Raw genomic sequence first — 21,452 nt, forward strand, 5'->3', positions numbered from 1 at the left:
CCCAGAGGACACCTCGCTGCTGGAGAACAGGTAAAGCGGCTTTTGAAAACGCCAGCAGCGTTTGCCCGCTGATCTGGCTTGCCAGCCAACAGTGAAACACGGCGCTGGCAGCATGGAAAGGGCTTATCAAGGAACATAGACCCCGAGAATTTCCTAAACGGTTTCTAACAAGGGCTCTGCTCCCAACCTGCTGTGGGAACAGCCTGCAGAAATGCCCGAGACCGTTCTCCCTGCGCTGCTCCGGGTGCCGGAGGAGGCGGCGAGGAAGAGGCCCCGGCTGCCTGGACTCGTGCCACAAATCCTGCAGAGCGCAGCACAGGAGCAGGATACCAGGAATGGCTCACGTGCTTTTCCAGGCGCTCCTGAGGAGACAGAAATGCCAATCTGCACATTTAAAGAAACAAGTTCTTTTATAAAGAAGCAAGGTACAAGAGGTCAACATTTTCCATTTTATTATTCTAAATAAAAACCACACTTTGTGCTGAACAATGGAGTATAAAAGAACCCGATGTACAACGATTTTAGACATCTACTATTTGGGGGGAAAGTTTACAAAATATACAAAACTTTACAGCAAATAGATAGTAAACACTTAAATATCAGGAGGTCAGTACCTACTATTAACTTAACAGAAAGGTTAGACAGCAATTCAACTCATTTTTCTTTCTTCTGCTTAATTATTCTGATAAGAGACCTGGATCCTTTGAGAAAGGGGAGAATCAAACTGAACTTCGTGTTTTAGAAACTGGAATAAGACCACTCTCGAAGCACTGCCTTTTAGAGGGGGATTTTATGTCAGGGTTTCCCGTGAGGACCAACGACCCGGTCACTCTCTGCAAACACCACCGGCGCAGCTCCCAGCAAAGCATTTTCCCTCTGTGTTCCCCCCTGCACCCCGAGGGTCTCAAAGCACTTTGCAAACACGAGTTAAACCTCACGGCTGCCCCAGGCGAGGTAGGTAAGTGTAGTCCCCACAGGTCGGTCTGAGCTACGGCTCCTCGGGGCAACGCAGCCTGTGGGGGACCCGGGACGAGCCTGTCGCTCCGGCCGATCCCACCTTCCCCAGCCACACAGCTTTCTGGTGGAACACCGGAGCTCCCAGCCAGGCTGGCGGGACTCGGGGACAGCCATGCCACAAGGGCACAGGGACAACAGAGCCCTGGCACTGGCTGGGGGCTTGGAGAGGCCCAGGACCCTCCCAGGGGAGGGAGCTCAGGTCTCTGACCCCTCTTGGGAAAACCCCGAGGAGGAGGAGCAGGGAGTGCTGCAGGTCCAGAGCTGTCCCTGCACCCCCTCCACAGACAAGACTCGCTGCAGATCTCAGGATGTTTCAAGTGGGAATGATTCGCTATAACACAGGAAAGAATCCAAGACACAGAAACACCAGGACCCGAGTGCTCTCCCCATCCCACAACTAAAAACAACAGGCAGAAGGCGCAGTAGGCTTTTGCTTTCCCAGACCTGTGTCCAGAAGGGTGGGTTTGCTTTGCCCGTTAGTGTTTCAGTGTAAAAGCTTCTCTTTTTGGTTTATGTGCACAAAAGGCTTTTGCTTCACAGCTTAGCTAGGTACGGGGCTGCAGGCGCTGCGGTGGGCCAGCGCTCCAAGCCATCCAAAAGCTCATCGCAGCTTCTGGGACATTTTAGGAGGGTCTCGAGGCTTTAAGGACTTGGCTCTCCCAAGCCTCGCCTGCCCCCCTCGCATCCTTCATAGCAATCTCCGGAGCAGAGCCGGCCGCATCCGTCCCTGTCTACCAGCCCGCCTTGCCACCACCAGGACAATGGAAGAAACCTCATAACTCCAAGAGCTCCTGGAGGAGCCTCCAGTGAACCGTCGTCAAATCCCATGCTTTCCCTAGGGCGCCATGCATTCTCAAAATGATTTTTTTGTTTGGTTGTTAAACTCAACACTAAGCTAAGCATGGCTCCGCAGAGCAGCTAGAGAACACCGACCGCAGCCTGGCAGCTGACCAGTACCGCAAGACCAGAGTTGGGAAACGAGAGCTCCAGCAGCAGACACGGCACAGCCTGGCCAGCCCCAGCGTTGGCCATCACTTTGGTGCCTCCCTTCCTCCGAAAACAGGCTCCAGGCACCAAAATCAGGACAAGTCCAGTTTAACACCCCCCCAGGGCGATCTCAGCTGGCCCCAAACTTCTCTGGTATTGCAGGGACTGGGGAAAGGACACAAGCTCCCTGTGGCCCCTCGTTTCTCCTCAGCAAGGTCCATTCCTCCCACCCCACCTCCGTGCAGCGGGGTCGGACTCGGGTACTGCAGGTCCAGGGGGTGACTGAGGGTGACACAAGCTCAGGATGAAGGAGCTGCCTGGGAAGGGTCATTAGGTCGAGCCAGGGCTCAGCACTGACGGCGGGGACATGGCTCAACACCAGCTCTCGTCTCTTGCCCCGTCACAGCGGGGCCGGACCTGGAGCTGCCATGGTGGAAACGCAGCTTTAGAGGCAAACGGCAGGGATGGCCGGGCGGCTGGGGCTGAGGGGCAGGGGCTTGCAGCAGCTGCACACCTCTGCACCCTCCGGCTCCTCTCTCCCCAGGATTACCAGCTCCTCCTGCTCCCGACAGCGATGCGCCCAGCTGACACGGAGATGCGCTCTGCAAAGTCCAGGAGACGTCACAGCACCACTGCCCCCAGCACACACATTCCTGCTTCCCCAGTGCCGCCGCCCCTAGCCCCTCCGCAGACACGGTGGTGCTGAGCCACCCCCCACTCCTTATATTGCTACAGAGCTTGTCTCGCAGGACCACAAGGAGGACGGGGCTAAAGGGAAATTATCATTCGATGGGGAAGGCTGGTAACAGGAGTAAAGCGACCCGGCCAGGTCCAGGAACTGGTACAGGATGAGAAACAACGGAGGCTGCCATTTCCCTAGGATGCTAAGCACCATTATGCACTAGATGCTTTGCATCCCCCACACGCTTCGCAGGTACGAGCCAGCAAACTTCACCGCGCTCCTGGGAGGTAGGTAGGTACCACAAGTGTAACCACCCTCATTTTACAGATGAGGAAACTGAGGCAAAGAGGTGAAGTGACTTGCCCAAGGCCACAGCGGAGCGGGGGGAGCGACCCCCAGGAATTCCCAGCTCACCAACCATGCGCCCAGCCCATGCCGCTCCTCTGCCGTGGGTTGTCCCTTCGAGAGGAGGGGAAAGCGGGATGAGTTTACAGGGTTTGCAAATCACTAGTTTCTTTTTGTAACAGCATATCTTTACAGAAGCGCGGGAGCCAATTTACTATGACTGTGGCTTGACAGCCCTGAGCGCTTCCTGTTTGTGAGGTAGAATGAGTTACCTAAGGGCAGCCACAACTCAAGCTGCGGCATCGGAAATATTTGTTCCTCTCCACCTCTGCCCCACAGCAGGATAACATGGGAAAAAGCCAATCCCCACCCTTCCTGGTGTAAGCACTGCCAGCACAGGGCTGACCTCGCCAGCGCAGCTGGGAGAGCCCACCGCGCCGAGGAGCCCCCAGCCCGCACCCGACGCATGTCTGGGAGAGGCTGAGCTGAGGTTCACGGCAGCTGCTGCTGCCGCCGGCCCCCAGAGCTGCTCTGCTGCAGCCCCAGCCAGCACCTGCTGAACTTAACAGCACGATTTGACACAAGATGTACGAACTCACATCGCACCAACAGCATCCTGCAACGCACGTTTGCCACGAGACATGTCCGGGATGCAGCGATCCACGACGGGCAGCCACGGGAGGGGGCCACCCCCAGAGCAGAGAGGAGTCCTCAAAGGTACCTTCCTGGGGGTTAAGGCAACAGCTTCGTCATGTCTTGTCTGCTGGCATCCATGCAGCCGCAGCGATGCTGCGCTCTGGCATCCAGCGCTTCCAGCGCCTGGCAGCCCTGGGACACACCGCGCCGGCAGAGCACGATGTGCACGGCTGCTGTCGGCAGAGGAGAGCATTGGCACACTCTCAATGGCCAGATGCAGGCTGGCAGAAATTAGGCGTGACCATGCCACCACAAAGTATCTCCCAAGGACCAGTCGACCCCACCACACGAACCTGCTTCCCCTGCTCTCTCCAGTTCAGCAACTCCTCTGAGAGATCCCTCTGCTCATGCACCTGCCTCTTCCCTTCCACGCGGCCGCCCGGCTGCTCGGGCTCCTCAGAGAGGTGGTGTCACTCCTTCATCTCCTCCTTCAGAGATGGGGTCCGGGGGAACGAGTGAGCGGTGTGTCACAGGCACGGCAGAGGAACTGCCGGCCACGCTCCCGGCTCGGGCACGGCTCCTGCAGACCAGCGCTGCTGCCTGGGAACTGGGAACTGCCCTCGCCAGCGACAATCACCCTCCTACTTGTTTACCACCAGGTATCCCTCCTCACCTGCACACGCACACTCAGGTGCTTGCTCATCTCCCCTGCAACGAAGCAACGACGTCAAGCTGATTCTGTGACATGGACTTTGCTTATCTCCTCGCAATAGCAGCAGAACCCCAGTGATGCCCAGAATGAGTCTTTTTTTCCTTTTTTCTTTTTTTTTTTTTTTTAATTCCTTTTTCCTTTTCTTCAAGTCCAGCACTATCCTGCTCTGGCTCTGTCCCTCTCTACTGAGGTCAGATATGAAAAATCTTAGCAGCATCAGTTTGTGGACAAGGTCAAACTGAGGGTTAGCCTAGTCAAGTGGGCTAAAAGGTTAAAAAAAATAATAATATAATCTAGATTCCAAACCTAGTGAGAAATGCTAAGAACACAGAACTCGATGGCCTCTAACAGGACCAGAGGTAAGTAAACACGACAGACTTCTTGGAAACAGTGATGTAGCTTACGTGCTGTTAATTTGTACAATGCCACCAATCTAAAATGCCCTAGCAAGGCCAAAAAAAAAAATATTTAAAAAAATAAAAAGGAGGGTTCCATTCATGATGCCTGACCATTAAATAACATAAATGACTTTTTTCTTTTTTTTTTTTTTCCACAGCTTCTGTTATTAGCATTTGCTCCTTTGCTGGCTCTGCCCTGCCTCGCCCCATCAGCTGTCCGTGTTTTTCTCCGCATCTTTGGAATGGATGATATACATGAAAGTCTGTTCGATGGTGAAGTCTGGGGGCAGGCTGCCTTTATGCACACCTATGTGCTTGCTCATAAGGTTGAGCGTGGAGCTGTAATGCCCGCACACAGTACAGCGGTACATGAGGGCTCCCGAGTGCGTCCGCAGGTGGCACTTGATGGTGGAGCGGCCGCGGAAGAACTTGTGGCACACCTTGCACTGGTAGGGCTTTTCTCCGGTGTGGATCCTCCGGTGATAGTTGAACTCACTGGTGTGGGCAAACCTCTTTCCGCAGACCTTGCAGCTGTACTTGCTGTTGCCTGGCTGGTTTTGCAGCGCCAGGTCTTCACTCAGGAACTCCTCCGGCAGCTTCCTCTTCTGCAGGCCCTGCTGCTGGAGACGGTCTCCAAAGCTGGGTCGGATGTCCAGGCTGCCCCCGCACTTGTGCTGGCTGACGTGGTAACGATACGCCGCTTCCAGCTTGAAGCTCTGGCCGCAGAAGTGGCATCGGAAAAGAGCCTCCTCCATGTTCTGGTGAACGGCCAAGTGCTTCTCCAGGAGGTGCCGATCCACAAAGCTGTTGGCACAAACAGAGCAGGAGAAGACCGAGATGCCCAGGTGAGACAGGGTGTGCCACATCAGGCTGCAGAGGCTGAGGTGCCTCTGGTCACACACGACACACGTCTGGCTTTTCAAGTTCACGTGGTCCAGGATATGGTTGCGGACGTTGTGGAAATCTTTGGCCAAAGGCTTCCCGCAGGCGGCGCACGCCAGCTCTGAGCCAGGCCCCCCCCCAAACATGGGGATCTTCCCCGGCAGCGGGTCACTGGGATGGACGATAACGTTGTTGTCGAAGACCCCTTCTCGTCGGTGGAGGGTCAGCTGCCACTGGGTGAAGAACTTGGTCTCGCACATGTCACAGGAGAAGAGAAAGATGCCGATGTGGGACAAAACATGGGTCACCCTGGAGTTCCGGTCCTGGAAGTGGGTTTCACAGAGTGGGTTTCACAGACCTTGCAGTTCCCGGTGAGCAGATCGACATGGTCCCGCGCGTGCTGGCGGATCAGCTGGATGTTGGGCTCCAGGACCTTCTTGCACACCTGGCAGGGCATGGCCTTGCTGTCCCGGCTGTCGTTCTCAAAGGCCAGCTCTTCTTCGCTGTCGTCGCTCAGCTCAATAACTTCTTCTGAGGGGCCCAGCTCTTCACTGGCATCTTCGAAATGCAGCTCGTCCTCGCCCAAATCCTCCAGCTGAAGCTCATCCATCTGCCCGAAACCTTGCTCTTTGGAGTGGTCACTGTTGCTGGGACAGGAGTTGCTCCCCATGGAGACGTCCAGGGAAGGATCAGCGGTAAAGAAGCTGCCCTTGCCGTAGTCACCGTTGCTCTGGACCTTATACTGCTGGCAGGAGCTCGCAGTGGTTTGAACAATGATGTTCACACTGCCCAAGCTGGGCTGGGTCGCCATCCCCGCGGTGGGAGCGAACTGCCCTTGGTCTGATTCCTGCTCTGTCTTGGGAGGCTGCTGGGGATGCATCAGGGGAAGCATCTGACTGGCTTCGCTCACGGTATTCTTGTCGTCCTCTTTGTAGCTGCCTGACACCTCCCCATGCAAGACGTAACTCCGTTCGGGGCCAAAATGTTCCCCGCCGCTCCGGATTTCCCCCAATGAATGGCTCTGCTCCGAGGAGGTGCTGCTCAGAGGACCTGACCGGCCTTCGCTCATGGACAGGGAGGGTTGCTTCGTGATGGCTGAGCTCTCCAGGTCGGGGAAGGTCGAGTGGCAGGCCTTCAGCAGATCTTCCATGCCCAGCCGCTCTGCCACCTCATAAATGACGCCTACATTGATCAGGTCTGTGAAGAGCTCTGAGGTGTACACAAAGCTGAGGATCTTCTCGAAGTTGGCTGGCGTGATGAAATCCACTACGTAGGTCCTAGCAGCATCCAGCCCCGTGTTCAGAAAGAGGTTCTGGAAGTAGCCTGCGGCACAGGCCAGAACAGCCTTATGTGCAGCAAAGGAGCGGGTGCCCACCAAAATGGTGACGTCGCACATGGTCTCGGAGAGCCTGCACTTGTTGAGTTCCTTCAGCAGGTTGTTGGGGTGATTGGTGCTGTGCAACTTGATCCTCATGCCCATCTTAGCAGCTGCTTAAGAGTCCCTCTCCTGGTCAGCTTCTTCTTCACGCATTCATCAGCTGCTTGAGCAGGAGGTGCTTGGCATCCAGAAACTGGCAGGGCAAGCGGCTCTAGAGAGAGGAAAATGCAAAAAACGTTAATACCTTAACAGCCAAAGGACACCGTTCTAGTCATACTCAAGTTTTCCACCTTCCTGACGAGCAACAGAGAAGCAGCAGCACAGCTGCTTAGACAGAGCTTGACTAAAACCTCCCCGGGAACTTCAACGGCTGACTCTTCAAGAAGCGAAGGGAAGGACGTACAAAGCGGAAGGTGCGAGGTGACAAAATAAAAAGCCATTTACTCTGCCAGTGGCAGCCTTAAGATCCTGCTTCTATTTGGGCATGGGCAGAGGTCCCCCTGCCTTGCAGCCCCACTCAGCTCTGCAACAGCCCCAACTGGTGCCTGCGACATGGAGATCCTCCTCTCCCCCAGGGATAACGCTTCTCCTGGAGGGCTGGAATCCTGGATTCTCCCCCAGGTTCTCTGGGTCCCCTGGGATTTCTCTTCTGCGACACCGGCACTTGCAGCACCTTTCGGTACTCTTTGCTGGGCGGTTTGTGCCATGTTCCCTGGCACTTCCCACCCGAGCTCATCCTCCCAGCTTGTCCCACTGCTTTTGTCCCCCTGTCCCACTCATGGGTGCTCGGCCAGCTCTTGGGCCACCCGGGGCAGACATACCCAGGGGGCTCTGTCCCCAACCCCCTGCCTGCTGCTCCCCGTGACATGGACCCCAGAAGCTGTCAGAACGCGGGAGTTTGTGGGAGAGGGAAGGAGACGGGGCTGCCTCGGGACCCAGCACCAGGGGAAGGTTAAAGGGGGCTGAGGGGGCTCGTCCTGCCCCCGGGATGCCCCAGGACTTAGGCAGGGATGGAGGCAGGGATGGAGGCAGGGTCGGAGGCAGGGATGGAGGCAGGGACGGAGGCAGGGATGGAGGCAGGGACCGAGGCAGGGTCGGAGGCAGGGATGGAGGCAGGGACGGAGGCAGGGTCGGAGGCAGGGACGGAGGCAGGGATGGAGGCAGGGACGGAGGCAGGGATGGAGGCAGGGATGGAGGCAGGGACGGAGGCAGGGATGGGGGCAGGGATGGAAGCAGGGACGGCCCCTGGAATACCACGCACAGCTAGGGAGGATGAGGATGGCTGGGGAAGGCTCTGGAGGGGGAAGTGCTCACCAGCCCAGAAAAACCCTGGATGTGGGCAGCTCCTGCAGCCTGGGGGTCCCGGCCTGGGGACGGAGAAGGGAAGGGGGGGCCCGGGGGGCTGCGGGAAGCCGGGGGAAGCCCCGGGCGGGGAGAGGCTCCCCTCCCCGGGGGACAGGGAATCCCGAACCTGCCGCAGGGGAAAAGGGAGCAGTTGGGGAGGGGGGGGGGGGGGCAGAGACCCCCGGGGGCTGCAGGAGCACGGGGCTGGGGGGCCCACGGGAGCGGGCAACGAGAGGCCGACGGGGGCGGGGGGATGGGACCCCCGGGGGGGTGGGCAGGAAAGGCCCCGCGTGGGGGAGCCCCGGGGGGGGGGGGGGGGGAAGGGGCGGCGAGAGGCCCCGTCGGGGGGGAGGGGGAGGCCCCCGGGGGGGGGGGGGGGCGGCGCGGGGCCGCCGGGGCTCCGAGCGGGGCTCCGGGGGGGGCAGCCGGGGGCCGGCGGGGGCTGCGGGCCGGCAGCGCTCCTTACCCGCCCGGCGCCCCGCACCATCCCGGCTCGGCTCACACAAAGGCGCCGACCCGCCCTCCGTCCGCCCCGGCCGCCGCCGGAGCCGCCTTCCGCCCGCCGAGCGCGCCGCGGGGCCACAGCGCCCCCCCGCGGCCCGGAGGGGAGCTGCGCGGGACGGGGCACGGGGACGGGCGGCGACGCGGGGAACGGGACACGGGCAGGGACACGGGGAACGGGACACGGGACACGAGACACGGGACACGAGACACGGGGCACGGGGACGGGCGGGGGACACGGGGAACGGGACACGGGACACGAGACACGGGACACGAGACACGGGGCACGGGGACGGGCGGGGACACGGGGGGACGGGGAACGGGACACGGACAGGGACACGGGGAACGGGGAACGGTCGGGGGGGACGGGGCACGGGACACGGCGCCGTGTGGCTGGGGCAGGGGCGGGTGGCTGTAGCCCGCGAGCACGCGGTCCCCCCCGCCCCCACGGACCCCCCCCCACCCCCCCACCCCCGTGGGCTGTCCCGGGTGGGTCCGAGCGTGGCGCAGCCAAGACACAGAGACGGGTGGGGCGCGTGTCCCGCACAGGCGCGGGTGGGTGTATACAGGGGGGGATACACACGGTGCGCACGGGCGGGGTGTGCAAGGGCGGGTGTGCACGGGTGCGTGTGCACGGGTGGGTGTGCAAGGGCGGGCGTGCACGGGCTGGTGTGCAAGGGTGAGTGTGCACCGGCGGGCACGGCCGCGGGTGCAAGGACACGCGCGCGTGGGTCGGACCAGCTCCAAGCGCGGCTCCGGCCCCGGTGGATCCCACGACGGGTCGGTGGGTGCCGGCGCGCCCGGGCCGCCCCCCCGCTCCCCCCCAGCCGGTGCCTCGCCTCGGCGGCCCAGAGCGCGGCCCACGCCGGTGCCCCGTGGGTGGGGGCCGCGAGGCGCGTCCCGTCCAGCCCCGCGGCTCAGGCCGCCCGCAGCGGGGTCCCGCCGGCCGCGGGGGGGGCCGAGGAGCACCGGGGGGACGGGCCGCCGCTCCCCCGCCCCGCCGGCCGCCCGGGCTCTGCCGCCCGCTTCCCCATGAGCCCCACGAAGAAGTCGTGCATGTCCCCTGCGGAGAGACCCGCTGTCAGCGCCGCGGGGACCGGCACCGGCACCAGGACCTAGCACCGGACTCAGCACCGGCACCGGCACCGGGACCCAGCACAGGCACCGGCACCGGGACCGGCACCGGGACCCAGCACAGGCACAGGCAACAGGCACCGGTACCGGTACCGGCACCAGCACCCGGCACCGGCACTTACGCTTCTGCGGAGCCGTGGGGGGACCTGGAAGAGACCGAGGCCGGTGAGCGACGCCGGCGGGGCGGGGGCCGGGCCGGACGGCACCGGCTGGACCACCCCCACCTCCGCCCCCCCCCCCAGCCCCCCCGCAGCCCCCCCCCGGCGCTCACCGGCGTCCTCCTCCCGCAGCAGCTGCAGCAGGGCGGCGTAGGCGGCCCCGGGGCTGCCGCGGGCTCCCCAGGGCACCGGCTCCGGGACGGGCATCCCCTGCGGGAAGCGAAGCGTGTGAGCAGGGGGGCCGGGGGGGGCCGGGGTCCGCCCGTCGCTCCCTCCCACCGACGGTCTTACCTGCGCGGACCCCGGCGCGGGGGCGGGGGGGGCGGCGGGCGAGGGCGAGCGACAACGCCAGGACCAGCAGCGCTGCCAGCACCGGGCGGCTCCTCATCCTCGTGGGGAAGGGGGGGGGCGGGGGGCGGCGGTCAGCCGTGGGACGAGCCCGGGACCGGGCCAAGCGCTGGGGAGGGAAAGCAGCGACACGGGAGACGGGGGGGCTGAGGGTGGTGGGACCCCCACCCGTTATCTGCGGCCGGAGGGACCGCATCGCTTCCCCGGGGTGGTGGGGAGGGGGGTGGTGGTAAATCCGCTTCCCCCCCTCCCCGCGAGCTGTGGCTGGTAGCACCCTGCCAGCACCTTGGGGGGACACGTTACCAGGGCGCATGGCAGAGTCGCGGGGGGACACGGCTCTGCTGCGGCCCCGGGGGTCCCGTGCCACCAGCCATGCCCGTGGTGCCACCAGCCATGCCCGCGGTGCTGGACACGCACACGCTGCAGGCACACAGGGATCGCAAACATGGGCTCAGGCTCAGCCCAACACACGCGTGTCCCCCTGGCACACGCACGCACTGCCACGCACATGCTGACAGCCACATCCCAGACCCAGACCTGCTTCCTGAGCCCCCCCGAAGCCCTCCCCAAATTCAAGCAGCATCTTCACCCCATCTCTCCCCCCGGCCCGTGCCCTCCCCAGCACCTCCACCAACTCCCCCCTCTCCCTTCTGCTTTCTCCCAGCTGAGCTGGGTGAGGATGGGGTGCAGCAGCCCCCCAGGAACCCCGGGAAGCCCCCAGGGCCGCGTGCCGCAGAGGCACAGACCTGCTGAGCCCTCAGGTGTCGGCTGGCGTGGGGCTGGGGGCAGTGTGACCCTCGCTGCCGGCAGCTGTGGAGCAGGAGATGTGGCGAGGCGAGGTGGGCAGCGGCGAGGCAAGGTGGGCAGCGGCGAGGCAAGGTGGGCAGCGGCAGCAGGCTGTGCCAACGGCTCTCCCGGCACGGGTTCAGCCAGGAGGCAAAGTACCGGGGTGCTGGCTGCCGTGCGGTGTTAAATAAGGGGCTCTGCCCATGGCACGGCGTGGGTGGGTGAGAGGAGAGCCGCCAATGGGGGCTGGGGGGGAGTGGTACCCTCACCCTGCAGCTTCACGCCCACGCAGGCACCATGTCACCGACAGGCACCGCTTACACACGCAGAGTCACACCACGACACAAGCGTGCCCAAGCAGGCACACCAGCGTCCCACCGCACCCCGTGGTAGGGGGCCAGCACACAGGCGCGGTGCCCATGCAGCCCCCAGCCCCTCCTCGCGCTGCAGGCGTGGGGGGACATGCACACCCCAGCACGACGCAGTCATTGGCACATGCGTGGTGGGAGCGGTTGTGTCTGTCGCTCCACAGTGGGGTTTTGGGAGGTCTCACGCCGCAGCGGGGGTCAGTCGAGCTCCCACCACATGGACACGATACACATGCGTGCAGATGATCACATCTGCACGCGCATACAACTTGCCTGCGCACGCACGTGTGCTCACACACATGCATACTCTGTGCCACGCACCCTGCCCATCTCCCCAGGTCCCGTTCCAGGGGTCCCAGCCTGCCTGGTCCTGTGCTGCCCACAGGGAGCACTCCTGGCTCTGACAGGCTGTGGCAGCCCCACATCTGGCCCCACAGGGGGCTGCCTGTCCCCAGCCCCTCCTGTCACCCAGACAGGGCCAGCACCAGCCCCCCAGCACCAGCCCAACTCGGCCTCCAGGGAGCTGGGGTTGTCCTGCATCCTGACCCCCCGTCCCCAGCCATCCCCACGGCCCCCGCGCCCGGCCAGGGGGCTGGGGTGTGCAGAGGGGAAAGATGGGGAGGAAAAGTCGGGGCAGCAGCGGAGGGATTCATGGGGGGAACACAAGTGAGAGCCGCCGAATTCAGCCTGAGCAACAGGTGGCTGCACCGGGGGCTGCGGCGGACCCCCGGGAAGGCGGCCTGGCAGCGGTGGCTCACGTGGCAGCACAGCCCGGGGCAGGGCAGCATCTGCAGTGCTGGGGACGTTAATTAAATCGGAGCCTGGCCAGAGACGGCCTAATTAATTAATAACACCTACCTTTTGTGGTGCCAAGTGCGATGCAGCTGCGAAGAGCCGCGGTGCCCTGGGCTGCGGCGGGCTTGTTTATGGCTTTCGCCCCTCGCCGCAGACAGGCGGGAAGGTCCCTGGGCTGGGATGTGACACAGCCGACGGCGGGAAGCGGGGGGAGCCCTCGCAGCTGGGGTACATCCCTGCCGTCAAGTGCCCCCGCACGCACACACGTGCCCGCCCCACGTGCAGTCGCTGCCCAAGTGCCCTGGCACGCGTGCCCACACATGCCCCCCGTGCACGACAAGCCACGTCGATGCTGCAGGGCCCACCTGGGAGCTGGTGCTGATGCTGACGTGACGGGGAGATGTCAGCTCCTGAAGGTAACGCGGGTGACATGTGGGGACAGGATAAAAGAAAAACCTCTCCGAGAGCTTGATGAGCGATGAGGAGAGAAAAGGCAGCAAGCGGGGCGGGGAGGGGGGGCTGCCACAGGAGCTGCGTGGAGACCCTGGCTCCTGGGGGCTGCAGGACTGGTGGGACCTGGTGGTGGAGGTCCTGCAGGAGCTGGGCTGCAGCGGTGGCACTGGGGCTGAGCGGCGGCTCATCTCTGTCGTCCCCCCCCCCCATCCCTGGTCCCCAAATGCAGCCGCAGCGCCAGCCCAGGAACCACGGTGCCAGCGTGGCGAGGGGGTGCGCAGCAGGGAGCACCCTGCCCGGCGGGTCCTGCAGCAGGGTGGGGGACCCTGGGCAGGGGGAGATGGGGACGGCCAGTGCAGGCGGGCGGGCGCTGCCGACCTCACGTGCCAGCCACCTGCGGCCGCCCAGAAATTGCCTCTGCAGCAGAGCGAGCTGCTTTCCCACTTAATGGGAAAAGTGGCCGCAATTTGGGGCCTTTCCAATCACCGCCGAGCCGAGCCGAGCCAAGCCAGCCGCAATCAGGCAGCGGAAAAGGCAGGGGGTCCAGGGGGGGGTGGGTTGTCTGTACCCTCGGGGCTGGGCTCTGCCCCTGTCCTGCTCCATCCCCCTGGCACCGTGTCCCGGGGCTCCGGCACAACTGGGTGCCCCTCCCCCACCTGTAATGAGGGGCACCCACTGCAGCAGCGCCCAGGGACGGACACCAGAGCATCTGTTTAATGGTTTTGCAGCAATTCCTGGGTGGTGCAAGGACCCAGTGGGGCAGGGGGATGACACAAGGTGGGTGGGTGGGGGATGCTAGTGTGTGGGTGGGGGTCCTGGTCGGGGACAGGGGTCTCCTCAGTGGACCAGGACCACCATCTTGTTGCTGCCCCGCTTCTTGCAGACGGGGCCGTTGCTGTCCGCCTTGGCTGACTCCACCACGGTGATGGCCACGTCACCCTTCTGAAACCGGGTGGAGAACCTGGGGGGGGTGGGCAGGATGGAGGGGTGGAGTGGGGACACGCCCAGCCCCACCCCACCTCCTGCCCAATGAGCTGCCTTCGTTACACCCACCTCTCAGGGGCTGCCTGCCGCAGCCAATCAGGGCCCTCTGGTTGGTGCCCCACCCCATGACCCCGCCCTGCCAGCCCCGCCCTTGGCAGCCCCGCCCTGCCCCGCCCATACTGGTCAGTGATGTGCAGGCCCAGGCCCTGGGCCGTGGTGTCCATCAGGGTCTGGTGCAGGCGGGTGATGAGCTCAATGAGGTGGTTGCTGATGAGCAAGAAGTCGCCCTTGGGCCCCCCCGTGGAGGTCTGCGGAGAGATGGGGTGGGGGGTCAGTCCCGCCACGGACCCCCTGACCCCCCCAGGGACCCCCCTGGTACCTCCTTGACGTGCAGGGCCAGGAGGCCGTCAGAGAAGCGGGTGACAGAGACGCTGCGGATGTCGCTCAGGCTGAGCACGGTCTTGGGCTGGGCGGTCTTGGGGTCGGCCAGGACCAGGTGCTCGGTGGTGAGCAGCAGCAGGCGTGGGACCGTCTGTGGGGGGGGGGTGTCAGCGCAGCCCCCGCACGCCCTCCCACCGCGGTGGGGACGGGGAGGGGGCTCACCTTGCCGCTGGCTCTGTTCACCTTCCTCACGGTGTCGGCCATCACCAGCTTGTCCTTGGTCATGGCGTGAAGCTTCTGGTACTTGGGGTTCTGCGTCAGCCCCAGGTACTCGCCCTGGAAGGGCTGCTGCAGGCTGGGGGTGGGGGCTGTCAGCCTGTGCTGCCCTGTGCAGCCCCCCCAACCCCCCGCAGCCCCCAGCCCTGGCACCTTTTGGAGTAGAGCATCTTCTTGTCCTTGAAGAGCTCGCTGGCGCAGAGCTTGGCTTGCAGCAGGGCCCTGCGCTGCGGTGTCAGCTGCTCCCGGTACTTCTTGCACTGCCGAGGGACGGAGCAATTTGGTGTCACCGAAGACAACCACTGCGGAGGCACTCAAGGTCCCAACCGGAGCCCCCCCAGCCTTCCCATCCCCCACCTGCTCCCACCTTCCAGTGGTAGAAGATGCTCCGCAGCTCCTGGTTGGCATTGGCCAAGAACTTGTATGGTGCGGGGGGCCAGGTCCGCTCCATCACCGACAGCGGCGGGAGGTTATTCCCCAGCCCAACCAGGAACTTCTGCACCTGGTGGCGGCAACGTGGTGGGGGGTCAGGGAGGTCCCCGGTCCAGCCCCAGGGGTGGGGGTGGGGAGGTGCTGTGCCCCCTCTCCCCCCGGCCCCGCTCACCAGCCGCCGGTAGATGAAGTTGGCCAGGCGGGCACTGGCCTCGGAGCGGAAATATCGCCGGTACGCCCTGCGGACCTGCCGGAGACGGCCATCAGCGGCGGGGACACAGGGCCTCCTGCCACCAGCCCCCATGGGACACGGGTGTCCCTTCCCCTGTCCCCATTTGACCCCAGTGGAGAGGACAGCTGCTGCGGCCCAAGAGGGTGGGCAGGAGGCAGGGTGGGCAGACAGACAGACAGTCCCGGACACAGCGGTGTGGACAGCAGGACAGAGGCAGCGGGCAGGGCACGCAGCCCCGCGGCGGGGCTGGCCCCGTTACCTGGTACCCTCTCCAGTAAGCGGCGATGGTGGCAGCGGCTGCGTGACGGTGGCGCTGGCACTTCAGCTCCCGGAGGAGCCAGCGAGACTGCGGGAGGCGAAAGCCCAGGGAGCCCGAGGCAGGGGGAGACCCACACAGATACGGAGCGAGAGGGAGCAAGGCAGGAGAGAAGGATGGAAGATGGGGAGGGGAGATGACTCTGGTCCCAACATGGGGCACATTGAGTCCCTGGCCCCTCCTTGCCCTACACCCCCCACCCCACTGCCCACGCTGCCTGTGCTGCCCATGCTGCCCGCGCTTGGAGACCTGCTGGCCGCAGCCAGTGGCCTCGGGGTGCCCAGCCCTCACCTTCCAGCCCCGTGTGTATGCCTGGATGATCAGTATCGATCGCTTCATCTGCTTGTACTTGTTCTTTTGCTGCAGTGGGGAGAGGTGGGGTAAGCCAGGGGGCTCAGGAGAGCCAGGGGACCCTGCCCAGGGGGTGAGGAGCGGGCAGGGGAAGCATGGCCAGGACCCCCATTCCTTACCCTGTGGCCCCGGAACCAGGCGGAGATGATGATCTGGCTCTTGCGCATCAGCTGGTACTGAGTCCGGCACCGCCAGCCCCGAAACGTCTTCTGGATGAGGGCGGCAAGCTGGGACACGCGCTCCTGGCGCCGCCTCTCCAGGTCGAAGAGCTGGGGACAGCCAGGGCGAGTGCTGGGGCACCGAGCGGGGACAGGAACCCCCAGCCAGGAGCCGCAGCATCACCCAGGAGCCCCCAGGACAGGCTTGGGGCCACCAGTGGGGCTCAGGGACCGGTAGGGCTTCCCCCCCGGCAGCACAACTGCCCCATTCCCAGACTCACGGTGTGCGGTGAGCGGATGAAGATCTTGGTGTGGCCATACGCCAGCTCCTCAGGGGGGGAACGCCAGCTCCGCCAGCAGCACCTCAGCCCCCTCCCTGTGCAGGTGGGAGACGAGGCAGCTCAGAGCCCCGCGGCCCCCGGCCCGGGGGGGCCACCAGATGCACCCACAGCCTGGCTCGGCCTCGTACCTGTCGCTGCGGGCCCAGCGGGGCCAGGTCTGGGGGCTGAGCATCTTGTAGCGTTGCAGGAAGGGGCCGTAGAGCTGGCGGAAGGCATAGCCTGCCCGCCGCACCCGCACGTTCTCCATCAGCCCCAGGTACCGGATCTGTGCCAGCACCAGCTCCGGCGTGAAGAGCATGGCTGCTTTGGTCTCATTGGGCTTGATGCAACCTGGGGAGGGCAGTGGTGGGCTGGGGGGGGTCCTGCTGGTGCTAGAGCCGGGGCTGGGGCTCCCTCCAGGGCCAATACCTGATGTAGTTGGGGTTCTTGGAGTAGAGATTCTTCATCAGCATCGCCACCGAGGACTTGAACTGGAAGCCTGCAGTGGGGGGCAGCTTGAGGGAGACTTTCTGGGGGTCTCCCTCGGGGAAGAGGGAGCGCAGCAGCTCATGCCGGGCAGCCCACATTGCCTGTGAGAGGTCGCGGAAGAGCAGGTCATTGTTCTTCTCGATGAAGCCCGTCACGTTGTAGGTCACCTGGGTGTGGGAGCAGGGTCAGCACTTGGTGGGGTGTGCAGTGGCTGCGCTCAGGGAGGGAGGAGCGAGCAGGCTGTGGTTCAGCATCTCCATGCCCATTCCCAGGCCAGTGCCTCATCTTCCAAGCAAAGGTGGGAAGAGGACCTGGGGATGCCGGCAGGGCCGGGGCTGAGGGCGCCCGTGGCTGCTGGCAGACCTTGCCGGCATAGTGGTGGATGCGGAAGCTCTGCGGTGGCAGGCTGGTGTCCATGATGTGCCGGGCGTTCTGGGTCTCCCTGCTTTCATAGTGCTTGTGGGTGGTGAAGAGCTGGTTCAGTTTGGTGAGGAAGGTGTCCTCGTTGACCACGCCGGGCCGCAGGCACTCCTCGTCCAGCATGGCCAGGATCCCGCACTTGCTCTGCGCCATGACGGACACCATCATCCCAAACCAGCCCCGGCCCCGAGCAGCGGCTCCATCAACCTGGGGCTGCTCTGGGCTCTGCTCAGCCCGAACTTGCGCTGGGGGGAGCCAGGACCCCACCCCAGGACCTTGGCACTGGGTGCAACTCACGTTCTCGATCAAGTTGCAGATGATGGTGTTGTCGAAAAACTCTACTGGGGTCCACTGGATGCCCTGGGAGCAGACGGGGGTCAGACACCCAGACTCCCTGACATGTGGCACATGGATTGCCCAGACCCTGCCCCATGGACACCCCCCAGCTGATGTGGTGCAGGAACCGGACGTCCGGCCATGGGGACGAGGATCCCGAATCCCTCCCTACCTTCCTGCTATTGAACCTACTCCCAGCAGGGAGCGGGGGGAGGGAGGGACGAGGGACGTGCTGCAGAGCCGTCTCCAGCACTTCCCCCTCCTTGGGGCCGTGCTCCAGCACAGGCAGAGGGGCCACATCCAGCCTGACTGGCACGGGCCGGGGGTACCTCTCGGACATATTCCTCCTGCTCCTCCTTCAGGGTCATCAGGATGAAGATCTGCTGCAGCTTCTCATTGCAGTAGTTGATGATGAACTGCTCGAAGCCGTTGTCCTGTAAGAGAAAGGTCCTGCATGGCAGGTCGTGCCCAAGCCCCCAGCCCTGCCCCATGTCCCACCCACTTCCCCCAGCCCCCCCCCAGCAGCAGGATTGCTCCAGGTGGGCCCTGCACTCACCTGGAAGATCTCGAAGCCGTAGATGTCCAGGACGCCCATCACCTTCCTCTGCTTGCCCGGCTTCACCTGGGGAGACAGCAGGGTGCTGAGCTGTGTCCTGGCCCCATGTGGGGTGGGGGTCCAGGGCCCTGTCCAAGATGGGGGGCCAGTGCCAGTCATCCTGGGCGCTTACCTGGATGCTGGTGTTGATGCGGTTTACCAGCCAGTCAAAGAGGCGACTGTAGATGTTCTTGGCCAGTGCATCCCGGCCGTAGTAGCCCTGGGGAGAGGGAAGAGGGGCTCGTGCCGGCGCCTCGGGGACATTGACCCCCACATCAGGGGATGGTCTCGCTCACCTGGGGGACACTGAGGGTGGTGAGCACCATCTCATCCCGTGCCTTCACTGTGCGGGAGCACAGCGCCCGCTCCAGCACGCTGGGGTCCAGCCCAATCAGCTTGCAGATCTCCTGCAGCTCTGTGCGGGGAGGCAGCAGTGCAGGGACTGAGCCGGGGGGCTGAGGAGGGGACCCCCCAACCTGCCCCAGGCCTGTCCCCACCCCTGGCCCTACCCTGAGGCTCAGCGATGCTGCAAGCCTCCATCCCGCTGGCCTGGTAGCTGCTGCTCAGCTGCACGTTGCCCAGCTTGAGCACCACGGCCGTCACCTCCAGCAGCGCCGTCACCTCGGCAGGTGAGAAGCCGATGACCCTCATGGCATCCTGGGGACAGATGAAGGCAGCTCAGGGTGACAGGGTTGGCCTCAGGCTGTTTGGGGGGGGGGTAGAAGGGGGAGTCTCGCAGCATCCCAGCCACCAGTACCTGTACGGCGTGGAAGTTGGCTGCGTCGTCCATGCCGGGCAGGCTGGAGCTCTCCGGGTTCAGGTAGCCGTAGTGCCGGCAGTCCTGGCGGAGCTTCAGCTGCTCTGGCAGGGGCGAGGAGGTGGCTCAGCCATGGCCCCCCCCCAGCCCCCCCAGCCCCCCTCCAACCCCCTGTGCTGGGGAGCCTGGACCTACGGAGCAGCTGCACTGAGCCCCCAGCCAGGAGCTGGTAGAAGATGTGGAAGTTCCTCTCGCCCTTCACGTGCCGGACGATGCGGGATTTCTCCAGCAGGTCTGTGAGCAGGGGTCAGCATCACAGGGCGCACGAGGTGGGACCCCCTGCACGGGCGATCGGTACTCACAGTTGCTAATGACCCCTCCCAGGGGCTCCCCCTTGAAGTCGAACTCCACGTCCATGTACTTGCCCTGAGGGATGGGGCTGGGGTCAGGGCAGGGGGGCACATCCACATCCCCGTCTCCTGCGGTGCCTCCAGTCCCATCAGGGTCTGCATGGCTCCGGCAGGGTCCGGCCCCACTCCCCACGGGATGTGGCTCCACCGCCCCAGTTCCCCCGGTCACTCACGAATCGGGAGGAATTGTCATTGCGGACGGTCTTGGCGTTTCCAAAGGCTGTGGCGGGAGGACGGGTTACAGCGTGGTGCGGGGGGCTGCGCCGAGCCCTGGGGTGGGCGTGGGACGTGGGGCGCGGGACACTTACCCTCCAGCACGGGGTTGGACTGCAGGAGCTGCTCCTTCACCTTGTCCACCTCCGCGCCTTTGCTGCACACAGCCGCCACGTAGGACATCACCAGCTTGCTGGCCTCTGCAAGCAAGGGGCCATGGGTGCCGGGGCCGTGGGTGCTGGGGCTGTGCCCACCCATCCCACGAGCCCCTCGCAGCCCTGCGAGCCCCCGGCGGCACCCCCGCCTCTTACCTGTCTTGCCAGCCCCACTCTCGCCAGTGATGAGGATGCACTGGTCCCTGTCCCGGTCCCGCAGCGAGCGGTAGGCATCATCAGCAATGGCGTAGCTGGGGGTGAGAAGGGGGCTGGAGCAGTCTGGGGGCTTCAGGAAACACCGAGAGCCCCCATTATGGCTGTAGGCTGCCCCGAGCAGAATCCCCCAGACCCTGAAGCTTCGGGGTCGCCCATGGCTGAGGCCCTGGGCAGGACCTGGGGGCACCGAGGGTCCCCACGGGGCTGCCGGGGTCCCCGTGCTCACATGTGGGGCTTCACAGCGAAGAAGTTGCAGTTGTGGTACTCCTGCACCTTCTCGGGGGTGTAGATGGGCAGGGGCCCGGTACGGGTTCACCGAGATCACCACGTTCCCAATGTACGTCTGCGGGCGAGCAGGGCGGCGTGGGTGCGGGGCCGGGGCGACCCAGCCCAGATCCCGGTGCTCCCCACTCCGGAGCCCGTATACTGGTCCCCATGGACCCCATGTCCTGCTCTGCACCCCAGACCCTGTGCCCCCACTGGTCCCCACCCCAGACCTTGTGCCCCACCCCAGTCCCCCCCCCAAGACCCCATGTCCTGCTCCCTCCCAACCCCATATCCTGCTCCTCCCCAGACCCCATGCTCTCCCATCCCCCCCCAGATCCTCTGTCATGCTTCCCCCCAGACCCCATGTCCTGCTCCCCTCAGACCCCATGCCCTCCTGATCCCATGTCCTGCTCCCCCCCAGACCCCATATCCTGCTCCCCCTAGACCCCATGCCCTCCCATCCCCCCCAGACCCCATGTCCTGCTCCCCCCAGATTCCATGTCCTCCTGTGTCCCCCCCCAGATCCCACGTCTGGGTCCCCCCAGACCCCATGCACTCCGACCCCCTGACCCCATGTCCTGCTCCCCCCCAACCCCATATCCTGCTCCCCCCAGCCCCCCTGCCCTCCCATCACTCCCCAGACCCCATGTCCTGCTCCCCCCCATACTCCCTGCCACTCCCACCCCCCCGACCGCATATCCTGCTCCCCCCAGCCCCCCTGCCCTCCCCCCCAGCCCCCTGCCCCAGTGCCCACGTAGATGTCGCTGCGGTGGAAGCGTTCCTGCAGCGTGTGGAGCAGTGACTCCTCGGTCAGTGGGTCCAGCAGCACCAGGTCCCCGACTGCCGCCGCGTCCAGCAGCGAGGTGGTGGCTTCCATGGCTGGGGTGGCTCCGGGGCAGCTGGGGCAGAGCAGAGAGGGGGCTGCAGCCACTGACACACAGCCCCTTCCTCAAAACACCCCCCAGTCCTCAGCAGCCCCTGCCCCCCACCCTTAGAAGCTCAGAAGGGCCCCAGCATGGAGCAGGGTGCCCCAGCCCCCAGGGGCACAGACCCACTGAGGTGCGCAGCAAGGCTTGAAGCACCGGCTGAGCCTGGCACTGGGCAGGGCAGGATGCGGCCCCTTGGCCAGCTGCTCCCTGAGCCTGCCGTGCCCAGCTCCCCCAGGCACCCTGCCTGGGTGCAGACCCCGGTGGCAGGGGACAAGGCAGCCGCACACCCAC

General features: G+C 64.3%; 3 protein-coding genes across 3 annotated transcripts; all 3 read right to left on the bottom strand.

Annotated features, from left to right (window-relative positions):
- Positions 1–435: 435 nt before the first annotated feature.
- On the bottom strand, positions 436–8,961 carry ZBTB39 (zinc finger and BTB domain containing 39). Its single transcript, XM_056322429.1, is given in 3 exon segments — positions 436–6,000; positions 6,003–7,248; positions 8,848–8,961. Coding segments are annotated over 2 exon segments (2,151 nt in total). The 5' UTR covers positions 7,140–7,248; positions 8,848–8,961; the 3' UTR covers positions 436–4,986.
- Positions 8,962–9,527: 566 nt separating this feature from the next.
- Positions 9,528–12,963, bottom strand: TAC3 (tachykinin precursor 3). The gene is made up of 4 exons (XM_056322277.1): positions 10,476–12,963; positions 10,288–10,384; positions 10,139–10,162; positions 9,528–9,945 (listed from the first exon to the last, which is right to left on the bottom strand). Exons 1-4 carry the CDS (start codon positions 10,833–10,835, stop codon positions 9,800–9,802), a joined length of 627 nt encoding a protein of 208 aa, XP_056178252.1. The 5' UTR covers positions 10,836–12,963; the 3' UTR covers positions 9,528–9,799.
- A 474-nt stretch (positions 12,964–13,437) lies between these two features.
- On the bottom strand, positions 13,438–21,209 carry MYO1A (myosin IA). The gene is given in 29 exon segments (XM_056322658.1): positions 13,438–13,885; positions 14,089–14,216; positions 14,288–14,440; positions 14,512–14,644; positions 14,719–14,825; positions 14,933–15,067; positions 15,170–15,244; positions 15,489–15,905; positions 16,016–16,165; positions 16,336–16,392; positions 16,394–16,430; positions 16,524–16,723; positions 16,803–17,030; positions 17,227–17,427; positions 17,581–17,643; positions 17,949–18,053; positions 18,176–18,241; positions 18,348–18,434; positions 18,511–18,629; positions 18,724–18,871; positions 18,972–19,075; positions 19,167–19,265; positions 19,334–19,397; positions 19,555–19,601; positions 19,690–19,794; positions 19,906–20,000; positions 20,192–20,265; positions 20,267–20,308; positions 20,987–21,209. Coding segments are annotated over 29 exon segments (3,486 nt in total). The 5' UTR covers positions 21,110–21,209; the 3' UTR covers positions 13,438–13,761.
- Between the last annotated feature and the right edge of the window lie 243 nt (positions 21,210–21,452).

The sequence above is a fragment of the Falco biarmicus genome, chromosome 19 (genome assembly GCF_023638135.1).
Source record: "Falco biarmicus isolate bFalBia1 chromosome 19, bFalBia1.pri, whole genome shotgun sequence".
Lineage (NCBI taxonomy): Eukaryota > Metazoa > Chordata > Aves > Falconiformes > Falconidae > Falco > Falco biarmicus.